The sequence below is a fragment of the Haemaphysalis longicornis genome, unplaced genomic scaffold (assembly GCF_048455015.1).
Source record: "Haemaphysalis longicornis isolate Haplotype H1 unplaced genomic scaffold, Haemaphysalis longicornis Haplotype H1 scaffold_3, whole genome shotgun sequence".
Taxonomy (NCBI): domain Eukaryota; kingdom Metazoa; phylum Arthropoda; class Arachnida; order Ixodida; family Ixodidae; genus Haemaphysalis; species Haemaphysalis longicornis.
Window position 1 is genome coordinate 179,516,765 of NW_027526335.1, and position 15,114 is coordinate 179,531,878.

The 15,114-nt window shown below is 46.1% G+C and overlaps 1 protein-coding gene, 1 long non-coding RNA gene and 1 pseudogene across 2 annotated transcripts; 1 reads left to right on the forward strand and 2 right to left on the reverse strand.

Annotated features, from left to right (window-relative positions):
• Nucleotides 1-408: 408 nt before the first annotated feature.
• Nucleotides 409-1,218, reverse strand: LOC144173590 (uncharacterized). Its single transcript, XR_013323329.1, has 2 exons — nucleotides 887-1,218; nucleotides 409-488 (listed from the first exon to the last, which is right to left on the reverse strand). It is a non-coding gene; the product is annotated as an uncharacterized LOC144173590 (long non-coding RNA).
• A 498-nt stretch (nucleotides 1,219-1,716) lies between these two features.
• Nucleotides 1,717-3,182, reverse strand: LOC144173592 (uncharacterized). The gene is made up of 3 exons (XM_077701949.1): nucleotides 2,875-3,182; nucleotides 2,509-2,720; nucleotides 1,717-2,448 (listed from the first exon to the last, which is right to left on the reverse strand). Exons 1-3 carry the CDS (start codon nucleotides 3,180-3,182, stop codon nucleotides 2,162-2,164), a joined length of 807 nt encoding a protein of 268 aa, XP_077558075.1. The 3' UTR covers nucleotides 1,717-2,161.
• A 5,957-nt stretch (nucleotides 3,183-9,139) lies between these two features.
• LOC144175565 (uncharacterized) lies at nucleotides 9,140-14,262 on the forward strand (annotated as a pseudogene).
• Nucleotides 14,263-15,114: the final 852 nt, after the last annotated feature.

Below are 15,114 nucleotides of genomic sequence, written 5' to 3' on the forward strand. Positions count from 1 at the left end.
CTTGCCCGCAAATAGTGTTGTACAACCACACAGAGTTATCGAAACAAAGTTTGTTGGCGAGCCATGCTTTAAAATGATCTTGTGGCTGTCATTTGCTGCACTAAATGTACGCTACTTGTTATGACACTCTAGTGAATGAAATCTGCCGAGCGAAAAGTGCAAAAAACTGACATTTCTGTGTTTCTTCGTATGGAGAAATTGTGATTTCGTTTTGTTACAAGCGTTTCCGCTATACTGTGTTAAATGCCACAACATTATTGGCAGTGTCATCTAATTTCCCATGCATGTAAGTCCCCTCTGTACAGTGCGAAATGTGTGTACAGTGTCGACGTATCCCTAAACTTGGGCCTTGAACCACAAGTTCTCCAGGTTCGCTTTGCCCCACGGTAATGTTCCATGACAAGCAGCTTCGAAAACAAAGACTTTATTGAAGAATTGCATACCGTATGGTGTTGTCAGGTTTCCACTTGACGCTGGCTCCTTTCGCACTACAAAAAAAAAAACAGATGACAGATGCAATGAAGACGACAATTTATCAAAGAATTAAGATTCTCTTACCTGAGGACTTCTAGGTACAACACGACAGTATCTCATTTTCAATGAAATTACCCGTATTTTTCCGGCAAGACATACACTTCCATACATTTGAAAAGCAGTTTTCAAAACTGTTAACCAGCCGAACGTGTTTTTGCTGGAACTACCCGTTTTAGACCCCTCGGCGCAAGAAAAATGCTGGCGCGCAGTGATGTCTTGCCGTTACCTCCTAATAAATAAATAATCTACAACCTTAGGCGTCCTCGAGGCTGAACCATTGCATTTTAAATAAAGTTGTATTTGAGTTTACGTGTAGGAAATGTGATCCCACTGGAGATGTTTCTCTACTTACGTGTTGTGGTGGTGTTGTCTTATGTGTTGTGGTGCTGCGCCAATTTGGTGGTTTGTTCATCAAGCATTTTTTTTTATCTCGTCGAGTAGGCTCTCCCGTTCGCCTCTCCAGCGTTCAACTTCGAAACGGTGCTTCTCTTCGTCCAGGGCCAATCTCCGCTCGTCCAGTGCCAGACGACGCTCCTCGTTGCGAACTTTCATTTTTTCGATTTCTAGCTCCCTGGAGCGCAAATCTAGTTCGTTTTTTTCTCTTTGGGCTAGCAGCTGCAGCCCGAGACTTTGCAAGCCTCTTATTCCTGTGAAGGCAAAAAAATTTCGGCATTCAGTTAATGCGAGTTTTGCACTGTAGCGGACGTTGTTGCGTAATTGTGTAACAACAAGCAAAGAACACGATCTCCATAATCAGCAGTAACACATAGCCGTTGTAAAACCCGTAACTGTGCTGCAGTTGAGTGTTTAATTGCCTAAGTTTTAGATGCTTGCTGTGAATTCTGTCAAAGCTTGCTGTGAAATCTGTTGAAGTGTTATGTCTGAAAGATGCATTAGGGAGGTGGTGACGGAACGGAAACCAGCGAAAAGGACGCAAAACACGAGGAAAGACGAGACAACACAACGCTGGCTCTCGTCTCTCCTCGTGTTTTGCGTCCTTTTCGCTGGTTTCCGTTCCCTCGACATGTACCAACTGGCTCAGCAAGCTGCACTTCTACAGGGAGCTGGTGGTTTTGGCGAAATGTGTGCCTACTTAACATTTGCCTTGTTCATTGCCCTTCTTGCTGTGCAGATTTTTTCAGTGCACATGTAAGGGAACTGAATGCTTGTGATCCAGAAAAATTTAGAAACAGTCAGAAAACAGCACCACAGTTTGTATAACTGTGAGCACACTGAAGGCCGACTTGTCTACACTAAAGGACAGAAATACATAAACTGTGACTGATTACTGCATTTACTTTCTCAGGGGTGGCTTGGTGGGCTAGTTAGTGTAGCATCTTGAAAGATGCTTGCCACCCTCGTTGCTCCAGATAGTCTACTTCTTTTCTTCGAGAACATAAGACTGTTGTTTGGGACTACTTAGCTTCGTACAGTAAAAAGTGTGCTTTTGCTCCGCTATGCAGAGTGCGCAGTGGTTTCCAGTGCAAACGATAAGCATACACGGGAAGGTTCTCTTGGCCTTCACAGTGGATGTTTTAGAGTCTGAATAAAAGATCAGTTGCAGTTCACCGCTTTCTGTTGCCTTTTCTTGCTTGAGTGTCCTCGTCTACATGCACTGTTAACCCTTTTAAGATGCATTCACTGGCGTCTTCTTATGATGCTCTCCTGCATATCGTTCTGCTATGTAGAAGTAGTGTATAAACCTTTCTCCACACTTCCCTTTACTCGTGCCTGGGAGGGCGTGCTGCACACTTGCAGGTTGGCGCCGCTGTAGCTCAGTTGAGGGAGGCCGCTGCTGCTGTGTTGGTTCTGGTGAGGCGCGCTGTTCCTGCTGCTCGTTTTCTTGCCCCGGTTCAGCACCAGGGCTGGCAGCAAATGGCAGGTATACGCTCTGCAACAGCTCGGCAGCAGAACCTGCTTTCAATTAATAAGAGAAAAGAGAAGACAGCACAACAGTTGGCGTCATCAACTAACCGAGCGCGCCGTCGCCTGTGCCGTCGTCTGAGAGCGTCACCCCCGGCAGCTCGTCCGTGTTTACCGGAGGCTTCGCTCCCAACCTCCGCCTTCGCGCCGCGCAGGCGGCACCTCTGGGAGCAATCCTGGGCTCGTACTTCACACTTTCGCAAAAATCCCACAAGTCCTGAAGGATCTTCTTCTTTTCAGAGTACTGCTCCTCTGTACCCGACCTGAATAGGCAAAGGGACGATCGTCAGATAAACATGCCCGCCAGCTAACAGCGATAAAACAGCGCCAGAAAAACGAGACGAGAAAGCGGAACACAAGACTGTCGCTGGGGTTTGGCCTGAAAGCATTACGTGCAGAATGAACAAATATACACACTTTTTAAGGTTCTTGGCGTCCTGCCGCTTCCAGTATCCCAGCAAAATGTGTACACGATCTTTTATTCCTCTTAGGGTGAGCTCCCGGGCCACCGCCCGATTCACCGCAGCGAGAACATGCACCCACTTGATGTCATCGCCAAACGGCTTCGCCGCGGCCACCTCCCGAAGAAGACAGAGGTCCTCGTGTGGACTGAAGCACCTCCGGGGCTTTTTAGCTGGTTGCATTTCTGTTTCAGAAGCGTTCGCGCGGGATATTGACGCGACCACGGCCGGCGACGCGACACCGCGAGCGTTGGAGGCAGGCATTTTGGAAAACTACGCTCGCTCGCCCGGCCGCCGCTGCGCGCTGCGCTGGGATGACGAAACGAGCGGGCGAGCGGGCGAGCGCGCAGCGCCGTAAATCCGCTCGCCGCCTCAGCGTACTGGCGCATGCGCAGTGGCGTTTCCGCTGGTCCGCTCCGCTGCGCTTCTCGCTGGTAAGGTGGCTCGGAGCGGCATTGCGGGGTGTTTTGCTCCGTGGGTAGCGTGCCGTCCAGACGGAACAATAACAAGAGGTAGGGATCCGTCCAGAGGAAAGTGCGTCGGGTAACCTTCCGTTCAGATGGAATACAAATGCGAGCTTAGCGTTCCGTCCGTACGGAATGAGCATTACGGGCGTAGTGTTGCGCCCAAACGTAATGAAAACCATCCGGTTAAGATTACATTTGTGGCATTGGGACTCGGTGTAGAGGCATCACCTCGGCTTGCGGACCTTGTAGTCCCTGGTTCGATTCCTCGCGGGTCTCTCTTTTTTTTTCTTCTTTGTGGCCGGGTCTAGCGTTCGCTTGACAGTTCACGCGGCGAGGGCTGTCAGGCTTGATTTTAAGTGCGAATGCACTTCTTAAGCGACCCTGAATCACGCGTCCACCGCCGTCCGTCCATCCGCACCACATACCCACGTAGGGCGATTGGCCAAGAAGAGTTCCTAATTTCTTTAGCACATACCCACTTAGGGCGATTGGCCAAGAAGAATTCTTTCGCATCACCCGTGCATTCCCACTTCCCCATCGACGACTGCTGCTTCGCCAGGAGCGGAAGTCGGGGCGAGTACTGCGGCGTCTACCTCGTCGGTCACGTCTACGCGAACCTCGTGTGGCACGCCGTGTCCACCTCGCCGGTCAGGGACGAGTCGCCGTACAGTGCCGTCTACACCGACGCGTACTCGGGCGACGGAATCGTGGTCGTCACCCTCTACCTCGCGCCAAACATCTCGCGCGACGACGTCGTCGAATACGTGGACGCGGCGATGGAGAGTGTGGCCAGGCGCGTAAAGCCCTCGGACCCGGTCGTGGTTGTTGGGGACTCTAACGTGGACGTGCGAAAGGGCGGCGAGTGGTTGATGGAATACATGCTCGCCAACCACTCCATGACGTGCCTACCGCTAGAGGCTCCCACCACCATCAACGGCAGCTACATCGACCTGGCCTTTGCGAGGAACTGTCTGATACGCGCGGTCTTGCAACAACTCTTGACCGTACATTTCAGTGAACACAAGGCGGTCATAATGACCGTCAAGTACAACGACAACACCAACAAGTGCTGAATAAAGTATACTGTCGTTTCACTTTACTTGCGTGTGTGTGTGATCTCCTCGAACATACACTTTAATTCACCAAGATTTCCAGAGAACGACTAACGGGGTGTGTGAATCCCCACTTGATCACGCGGGGGTGTTAAATGCAACTAACGGGCGAATGCCAACACAGTTCAACATAACTCCCCCTCATAGCATCACCCGTGCATTCGCACTTCCCCATGCTCCTCTTCGGGGAAATGCGGGTGAATTTTTTTAGCCAGCCGGCCGAACACCTACCTTTCTCTCTGCCGCTACGCTCACTGAAGCCAAGGCTGACATAGCCATCGGTAGAGTTACGTCCAATCATCTGTAATTATTGACAGTGATTAGCTCTGGCTAGTCAGTGAGCAGGAGCGGTTTGGCCAATTGAGTAAAAATCAAGAAGAACTGCTCTCGCTGCAATATTGTGATGGTGGCAGCTTGGAGTTCTGTCCAGTCACTGAAGTTCCGTCCAGAGGGAATGCAACTCGCAAACAGAAAAAAAAGTGACATGCGGTGTGGAGCGCGACGTGGTGTAGAGGTTACGCTTCTGCTTTTGGGCTTTCAAGCTGCGGGTACGAATCTCGCAAGGTTCTCTCTATCTCTCTCTCTCTTTTTTTTTCTTTTGTGTAGCCGTGGTTACTGTTTTGTAATAGCTATACTTCACGCCCGCTTGTCCAGACAATGAAAACCAGCTGTTCAGACGCAATCTTTGCGGTATTTGGTGTACGTACGATAAACAAAAACATAGATGTAGAGGTTCTGCGAAGGAAAGTTTGACATCCACTTCAATGCAGCCGTACGGCACAAAGGAAAGCTGTACACCTTTCTTAGAAACTGCGCAATTGAAGAAAAATTCGTCTTGGAGCAGGATTCGAACCCAGGACCACCGGTTGCGCCTTGGGACCGCGGCTTGCGCCATAGGTCGCGCCTCAGCCTCTGGACATTGATTGTAGCCGCGGGTTCGAATCTCGCCAGTAGTAGTAGAAACTTTTATTGGCCCATGATGCGATTAGGAAGGAAAGGGACGAATGAGAAGGCCGTGTCTTTCACTCGTCTTCCTCCCTTCTTCCTCAGTCGTCAGCTGGAAACCCTTGGATTCTGGCAGCAGCTTTTGCCATAACCTTTTTTTTTGCGGTATTTATTGTGAAGGCTTGCTTTACAGTTCACTCCGTGAGATCGGCGGGTGCTGATTTACCAGCCAAACCGCTACTGCTTACTACTGACAAATCTGGCTCCGGCTACCGACGAAGCCGGAGCTAGAGTTATGACCGATTATCTGCAATTATTAATGGGGATTCATAATTAGCAGTGACTTCGGCTAGTTCGTGAGCAAAAGTGGTTTGGCTGGTTGGGTTGAAATCAAGGCAGACTGCACTCGCTGCATATTGTGAAGCTGGTATAGGGTAACAACTGTAGCCGCCTGCGTTATATGAAATCCAACAACTCAGTGTCTATGCGAATAAACCTTAGGGTGAGATATTACTTATGAATGTCAAACTGATTATACAATTCCCAGAGTTTGAACTTTGCCCTGTGAATGTAGCGAGCAGCTGAAACAGCAGAAAAATGTAATTTGCTAACGCAAGCGTTAAGTACAAATAAAAAAAATTCTACAAATTGCTATGGTTTGACTAATTTGAGTATTTACGGAAATTGTCTTTATACCTTCCTTTCCAGATCCTAGGGGAATTGTTGCTGAGCGTTTAGGAAGTTGTTCACGACAGAGTGGAAGTGCCAGCAGACTCAGCAGTGCAAGACGCTTTGGGTAATGTGGCTGGAGGAACACCAGTGGCCGTGCACTGCAATGACGTAGAAGCGGGGGAACCTGCACCGAATTGTGTTGGCATAACGGAAGCCCCTGCAGAAGCCCCTGCAGAAGCCCCTGTGGAAGCCAGTGAAGAAACTTCCCCGTCTCAGCAGGACGAACGGACCAATTTGAAGCCAAAGAGACGCAGCACAGCTACCCAAGTCAATGTGACAAAGAGCACAACTTCACACTCTGTGCAAACTAAGCCTCGTTGCGTTTCAGTTGGTTAGTAGTGAATATGGTTTGCACTGACATTTTTCGAATTATTTGGAGACTACGGTATGAAAACAAAGGGCACCTTAACTCTGCACACTTAGGCCTGGTGGAGGTGGACTCATTTGACCGATCAGTTCGGTTTAATTTAACCATTCTCTGTATATAAATGAATATATCATGAGACCCGTGGTGGGTCGTCAGTGCTGTGGCACTTTGCATTATTGCGTGTTCAGGACCCTCTATCTGTCTACTGGGCCTGTCTTTCCTGCACCTGTGTTGTGACTGTCTAAGCTCCCAGCAGTCAGTCGGACTATAATGCGAGTAGGATCATGGAACCTTAAGTGTTCATGGAAGGAGACATATTCAGCATCTCATGGCCTGATGACTCGGCCTGACCTGCCAAATGCTTTTTCCAGTCAACCCGTCTGCATGTACATAGCTGGGTTAAGCCGAACGACCTATCAATCTCAACTTGATTCTCTCCATCTGTCTCCTTATGGCTTGTCTTGTTTTAGGGCAGTGCTGTATTCCTCCCAAGCTTTATGTACTAACTAGACCCCGTACTGGTTCTGAAAGTGAATGAAATCTTGTGCAAGCAACTCTGCATAAAGCAATATCACAATAATTAGTAAGTGCAATAACACATTCCTCTACAAAATCTTCAAAGTATGAGGTGCCTTTATAGAGGACTATACCACGCAATGAACATGGCGTGATAAAATGCTTGGTATGAGGGAAGAGGTGCATTCTGTTTTTGTCTGTAAAAAAAATTTATTATGTGTAATGCATGCAAACTAAAAAAAACCTTCTATGGCACAACACAACTGGTGCTTTTTGCATGAGATTCACTCGAAGTTAAAATCAAGACTTCTATGACAGCTTCTTTGTAGCCTCTATAGCATCACTTACGACTGAATTTGGCCTACACCAACAGTTGCGTCTTTCAGCTTGTTCTAACGACAAAGCCCTACTGCAACAATATTTCTTGTGTGGAAACAACTGAACTTATTTTATTAGCATGTCTGGACCACATGACACCAAAATCACACATTCTTTAGGAAATGGAGTGCCTACAACAAGGATTTGTAACTGTAAAATAAGGTTTTTCTGTGGCCTTAGACTTGCCCTTCAAAGCAGCGCACAAGCTCTGACAAGTTCGTTCTCGGCTCACGTCGAAATTGTGAATTTTATGATGCAGGTAACAAAAAGTCTGGTCTTGTACATTAAGCCAGTGCCATTTTAATTTTTCTTTCTGCCAATCTCTTTCTAGGACCCTTTTTTCCTCATCCCCAACCTTTAGCAGAAAAGCATGTAGGCGATTATTAGTGCTGGCAAAACTTTGTTTTCTGATAAAGAGCCTTCTCTTTCTATCTCTTTCTTTCGTGCCTTCAGGGGAAAAAAGCTTCGTCAGTAATATCTAGTGCATTTGCTTAGAGGTATTCAGGTTGGCGGAAGCTGCACTGAAAGTGTCGCAACCCAAGTGGATATGGTGCGAGATGATGCAGACGAATAGGACGAGGACGAAGAGGACGGTGAATGGGGCCATTACTTGGATGACGAAATGCCGGTCCCTAACCTTGATGACCCTGAATACAGCCCTCTGGATGAACAGAGTGGACAGTACGTTAATTTTCTTTTCCTAGTCATCATTTCTTTTACTGCCGTGTAAATGACAAGTTAGTACTGTCGTGCCTGTATACCCTCAATTCAGCGGGAAACACTTGGATATTTTATCTTGGAAGAGTTACTACAGTCTTGGGATGTAATTTATAGTTTGATTAGTTGATTGATTGATTTATTGATTGATTGTGGGGTTTAATGGGCTGAAGTTACTCTTGGGGCTATGAAGCGTGCCAAAGGGGAGGGCTCTGTATCAATTTTGACCACCTGGGGGTATTTCGTGGTCCATGCAGGATTTGTGGACCAAGCCCTCCAGATGAGGGCAGGGTTTTTTTTGGTTCAGGAGTAGTTCCTGAAATCACTCCTGCAAGTTTGCCACCGGTGCCTTTCACCGTGCCAGTTCACGGTTTCCTGCGAGGGCACTCAAGTGAAAGTGCACGGACAGTGTGCTGCTGGGCATATTTTTTTTTGGACGAATCAGGATGTCGTGCGGCAGCAGCCTGTCCTCAATCTGCAGCTTTGCGCAGCTATTCTGTTTTCAGGCCGCAACCCAACTGCTGCGCTTCGAATGCTGGCCTGCATTGGGGTGCAAGTCGTCACGGCACGCACCTTCTTCAGTATTCAGCATGACCATCTGTGGCCAGAAATCGACCGGGTATGGTTACACCACGAAAGATTTGATTGGTTATGTGGCGATGTGCTCATATTTTTTCCCGTTTCAGGTTTGGAAAGCTGAACAGAGCCACGTGCTCCAGGAGGCGCAGGGACGGCCTGTGACCCTAGCCGGCGATGGACGAGCTGACTCGCCAGGATATTGTGCCAAATATGGCACATACTCGCTCCTTGACGTGGAGAACAACAAAATGTTTCATTTTGAAGTTGTCCAGGTGAGCCAAATATAAATCAGTTGCTCAAACATGAGCAGCGTTATTGTCTACTGTATTTTTTTATATTTTTGAGCAACGAACTAAAGTGTTACCATATTGCACTCTTTAGTCGAATGAAGCTGGTGGCAGCTGTCGCATGGAGCTGAAAGGCCTCAAACGTGCCCTTGAATTCCTGGAAGAAAATGGTGTGGAGGTGGCTGTTCTTGTCACAGACAGACATGTTTAGTCAAATGCTTCCTTCGCCGAGAGAAGAGCAACATCAAGCACGAGTTTGATGTTTGGCACGTGGCGAAAGGTACGTTGTAATTTATTAATAATTGTGCTGGGAATATATGTTCTCTAATTTATGTGTATTAAATTATAAAACCAGGTATAAACTGTCGTTGCATGCAATTTTTTAAATTGAGGTTGTTTCATTTTAGGTGTCGTGAAAAAGCTTGCGGCGGGAGCCGAACAGTCCGGATGCGATGCACTGGGGCCGTGGGTGAAATCTATCTCCAACCACCTCTACTGGGTCGCTGCTTCAAGTGCCGGACATCCTGAACTCATTGTGCCCAAGTGGACGTCCATCCTCAACCACATCCGAAACGTCCATGTTCACGAAAATGATCTGTTCCCGAAGTGTGCTCATGGAGACGTCCAGCCAAAGCCATGGCTTGTTGGAGGTAAAAATCTTATTGAATGGTTTTTGCAGGCCTGGTGCAACAATATAGTCAAACCAATTTCTAGCAATACATAAAATGTAAGAGGGCACAGTAGAGTTAACATGGCTGCTGACAGCACTATGAAAGCACTGGAACCAGGGTGTCTGAACGAAATATTTTTCGTTCCGGTTTCTGTTTCGTTCCAAAAATAAAAATTCCGTTTCGTTTTAGCTCGGGAAGGAAAAAAATAATGGTTCGTAACGGTTCATAATGGTTCGTGTTCGCGCGAGAAAAATTGATATTTATGAAATTGTTAAAAAGGATTGAGAATTGTGAAATTACGTTAAACAAGATGAAGTGATGATTAATAATCTTTTTTGAAATTATATAATTTTTGAAAAAGTCTATAGTTGTGATCTTACTACTGAAAGTTTAAAAGACTGTGTCTCACGGAACACTAAAAAACTCCTGTTTTTAACCTTAAAAGAGATTCTTTGCGAGTATGTAGCAATGGATTAACGTCAGTACCTTCAGCAAACCCCCACCCCCCACTTCCACCATATATATCCGCACGAAGGCATAACAGCACTAAAATTGGTGAATAATTATTGCGCACTTCCGCATTGCAAGGGTATTTTTCTAAAATACTATAATAGATAGGAGTGCCCTGCCCGACACTGTTGCTTCCAAGCTGCTTATGAAATATTTTCCGATGCGGTCTCGCAGGACTTGCTTACAAGTTCAACATGACTTCTAGCTGTTTCCATTGACTGTGCGGCTGTAATCTGCATTTTGCGCTGCTAGTGGTGTATGCATGTGTTCATGCAAAAGGTTGTACGCTTTGCTCCTTGTTCTTATGTCGTGTTTTAGAATATTCGTGTTTCTTTATGTATCACACCCCCTAAACAATGCCATAGTGCTAATGTGGGTATTTTATTAAACTAAATAAATAAATATATAAATAAATAAGTAAGTAAATAAATAAATAAATAAGGACGCGACATCTCCATCGAAGCCAGATGCCCGTGGCAATCACGCGTGGACCTTATAAGCGCGCCTATCGGCACAAACGGAGAGAGTATGGAAGCAGGCAGCAAGCCTTCTGAAAGGAGAGTGGGTGCCATAGAGACGAAACACGATTTCATGCCAGCAAATCGACTGCAATTTTCCATTTCGCTGAATGGAAATTGAATCAATCCTAAAACACATGAAATTGCCACTCAAACCGAAAGCCGAAACGAAATTTTTTCGGTTTCGCTCTTGAATTAGGTAATAAATACTGTTACATTTTCGTTTTCGTTCTGGCCAAAAATTCCGTTTTGTTTTCGTTTCTCAATTCTGGTTTTCGTTTCGTTCCGACACCCTGACTGGAACAGTAGACATTTTTGAAATAATTACTAAAACTGCTTATTCATACTGCTGACAAATGTTTTGCTTCAAATTTTTAAGGTTTCAAGGCATTCAACAAGCTAAGATAAGTAGCCACAGCCAGAATGCTGCTAGCTGACATGCCCCAGCTGTCGTCGTCGTTTCAGACGTACGGCCTTGAGACCTACCACAGCCTGCTGCTTCACTTTGCACCCAAGTTCTGCCAGTACTCCTATGATGGTATGAAAGCCAGGTGAGCTTACGCCATCATGATTTTGTCATTTATTTTGTTTGCCATCATGATTTTGCTTGTGGCAGTTAAAATTTTGATTAGCTGCAGGCTTGAGTTGGCACAGGAAAAAATCATGCCCTCTGCTGTCTAACGAAGATGATGGTTGAATGCGGAGCTTCTCATGAGGGTTGCTTTGGTTCTCATCTGAGTTTGGATTTTGACTCGTTAGGCTTTGACATTCACTTGAATGCAGCTTTGACTTTCGCCATTCGCAGTTGATTTTGCACGTGGAAAGCTTTTCATTTTTGTATAATTTAGCACATCCATGCACCTCCCTCCAAATATAAACTGCTTTGACTGTTTGGAATGGCACTGCCATATAGACATCGGCTTCATAACGCGAAGGACCGAGGTTCAATTGCCGCCACGGGAAGCGTTCTTTTCTTTTGCTTCACCAGAACCATCAGGGAAGGTTGACTTTTCTGCAGTGTATTCTTGACACAACATGCACCACCAGTGAGACTTAGAAAGCTTCGCTTTAAAAAGTTTCACCACATATGTGAACATGCATGGATCACTGATGCTGTTTCCTGATTTCTCGGCTCAAGCTTGGGGTGTAAGGTTAGTGAAGTGTACTGGTTAATAAATTGGTATTTACAGGACACAACTGGCAGCACTCCACCACAATGAAAACAGTGAAAGGAAGCAAGTTACGACAAAAGATGGCACTCCACGATTCACAGTGAGGTTCCCAAAGGGCAGAGGAGGGGATGCTGTTGCTTGCCCAATAAAAGAAGATGCCAGCTATGGTAAGCTGAGGAAATTGATCCCTCTATGCCAAGGGTCGCGGCTGCATGTGGCCTGTGGGTCGCTTGTTTGAGATTTCCTGGCATTTCATTCCTCAACATTTTCAGTGCGGCTTGGCCCGTGGAACAAATCGTTGTGGAACAAATATTTTATATTTCAGAGTTGCTGTTCAGATTTTCAAAGCAAAAATTTTCTTAGTGGGACTGATGGTGTCCTGTCAAAAAACAAATGCCTTTTCCAATAGACTTGTTGGCCAACCGAAAGCTCTGATAAAAAATCTAAAAGGAAGGGCTTAGGGCCTTCATATTTTTATAAAAGACGGCCTAAATGCTCATGAAAAAGTTTCCCAACAATGCATTCATGTTTAGAGGTGAAGCCGACTTTGAGGGTATCAGTGTAATCTTTGTCTTTGTAATCTGGCTTCCCCACATTTCTGTTCTGTATAGAAACATGGCCATGTACAAAGGAAGTATGATTAGAAAAGGAAGTGTCTAGCGTTCCGTCCAGACGGAACGCTAAAAACTGCTAAAGTTCCGTCCAGACCGAACGCCAATTCAAAAGCAGCTGATTAGCCACCGTTTTTCGTTCTGGGATTTGGTGTAGTGGTTCTGCCACTGACTACAGCCGTTGTAGTCCGTGGTTCAACTCTCGCACCGTATTTTTGTGTGTGTGTGCGTGTGTGTGTGTGTGTGTGTGTGTTTGTGTGTGTGTGTGTGTGTGTGTGTGTGTGTGTGTGTGTGTGTGTGTGTGTGTGTGTGTGTGTGTGTGTGTGTGTGTGGCGCGTGGTTAGCATTTTGTAACATCAAAACTTCACGCCCGCTTTACAATTCACGCGGTGAGAGCAGTCGGTCTTGGTTTTTTACTCAAGCGGCCGAACCGCTCCCGCTCACTGGAGCCAAGGCCGACGTAGCCATCGCCAGTTACGCCCGATCTTCTGTAATTATTACCAGTGATTAATAATTAACAGTGACTCTGGCTAGTCAGTGAGCGGAAGCGGTTTAGCCGGTTAGGTAAAAATCAAGACCGACTGCTCTTGCTGAAATATTGTGAAGCGGGCGTCCGGTGGCAGCTTCGAGATCCATTGGGATAGAGCTAGAGTTAGTCCGACCATCTGTAATTATTAATAATGATTAATAATTATCAGTGATTCTGGCTAGTCAGTGAGCGGTAGCAGTTTGGCCGGTTGGGTAAAAATCAAGAGATACTGCTCTCAACGCGAGTTGTGTTTCCTCTGGACGGAACTTTAGTGACAGCTGCCGTTCCGTCTGGATGGAACGCTAGACACAGCCATTAGAAAAAACACCTCTAACTCTTCTGTTATCAGAAGTATCCCAAAACAAATTACATGGCAATTACTCGCTAAAACAACTCAACAAGCGTGAAACCAAGCTTCTATTGTGTTAAAACGGTTACTTGAAAATCGCCGAAAAGGAACGGTTCTGGATAAGACAAAACATTAATCGATCATGAAGGAGCACAATACTATATGTCCTATAAATCACGTATCAGTGTTCATTTAGATCATTCGTAGGTGCGTTTACTTAATGCTTGAAAAATCATCGCCTTCGTGCTTCTGTCAACTTACTTCAGGAAGGGATGGCAGCGTTTTGTCATGGAGACGAGTATCTATGTTTCTGGAATCCCGACACCAAAGTTCATTCAGAAATTACCTGTATATTTACAAGATGTGGAAAAGGACTTGTTTCATTCTAATGGCAGTGCTATCTGACATTTCATTACCCCCCTTTGCTTCAAACTTTTTCACTGTCCCATCCTTTGCGGGACTAGATTTCGTGACTGGGACCGCTCACCAATGTGAGTTTGAGACCCCTGCTCTATGCAAATATTGCAACATTCTTATTTGAACTGAAGCATAAAAAAGAATGGGTGAAAGAACACATAATATCAACACTAAATCTCTTGGTATGCGTCGATTTTCCCCTTGTCTCTCTTGGCTGTGCCAGTATGGCATCTTACAGCGCCAGCCTTGCTTGCATTGCATTTCTATGGTACGATCTTTGTAACCGTCATGCAGGCTACGTCCAAAGGCTGCTAAGCGTCATCATGCTGGAAGCCAGCGAGCCAGGCCCCAAGAAGCAAAAGGTTGCCACTCCGAAGCCCCCACCTCTTAGCAGCAGCTTTGCTAAGGTGCAAAAGGAAGCGGTTGTTGCCAGCCACACAACAAGGTTCAACAACCAGCCGAAGTAGAAGCCCAGATGGCGCTGTACCTGAACATTCCAAAGCTTGTCAAAGCTCATTTGCTATTGGGAGGCTGGTGCTAAGCAGCCCCTGCTTTATTCTTAGCCTCGGATGTCCTTTGTGCAGCTTGAATGTACTAGGTGAGGCCACACATGGCATAGGACAAACCAACAAACAAGGGGTGATAACATTAATGGCTTTGGTGCTGCATAGAGTTACGGCAGTGCTGTTACATAGATCCCCTCTGAGCCCGCAGCATACGTAGATGTGTGAGTTGGAAAGTGAAAGAGGAAGCAAGGAAAGCAGCGTGACATCCAGAAGGTGTAGCAAAAAGAAAATGAGCAAAAAAACACATGAAAGTTGCTCACAAGCTGCGTACGGCTGCGTATGGGGTCAGTAGAACGCTGTCAAAGTCCAGTGGGCAATCTCGGGTAGAAAAGGAAAAGGCTGCTGTAGATGTGTGCCATTGAAATCTTTAATAACAATGCATAACCAGCTCTAAACTTATCAATTAAGAGCTTCTGAACAAATTTGGATGTTTGCTCTCGTGTGCAAGAAGAAATTCATCAGGCACTACAATAAATTTTGGTAACAACTTTACTGCAACTGAGTCTGCACATTGAGTAGGTTTACCTTAGTTGTGTAGTATCACTGTTGCCTCAGCCAAGGGTCACTTCTCATAATGCCGCATGTTATGTGCCTTATAGGAAAGCACAACATGGTGTTGCGGGTTACTAGCTGTTGATCATTTCTGTGGTGTTGCTGCTCATGCATTATTCCAAAAAGCAATGTAATGCCATCAATGCAACCACACACATTTGTTTCTTTGATTGTTTTCGGGTTGCAGCTGGAAAGAGCGAG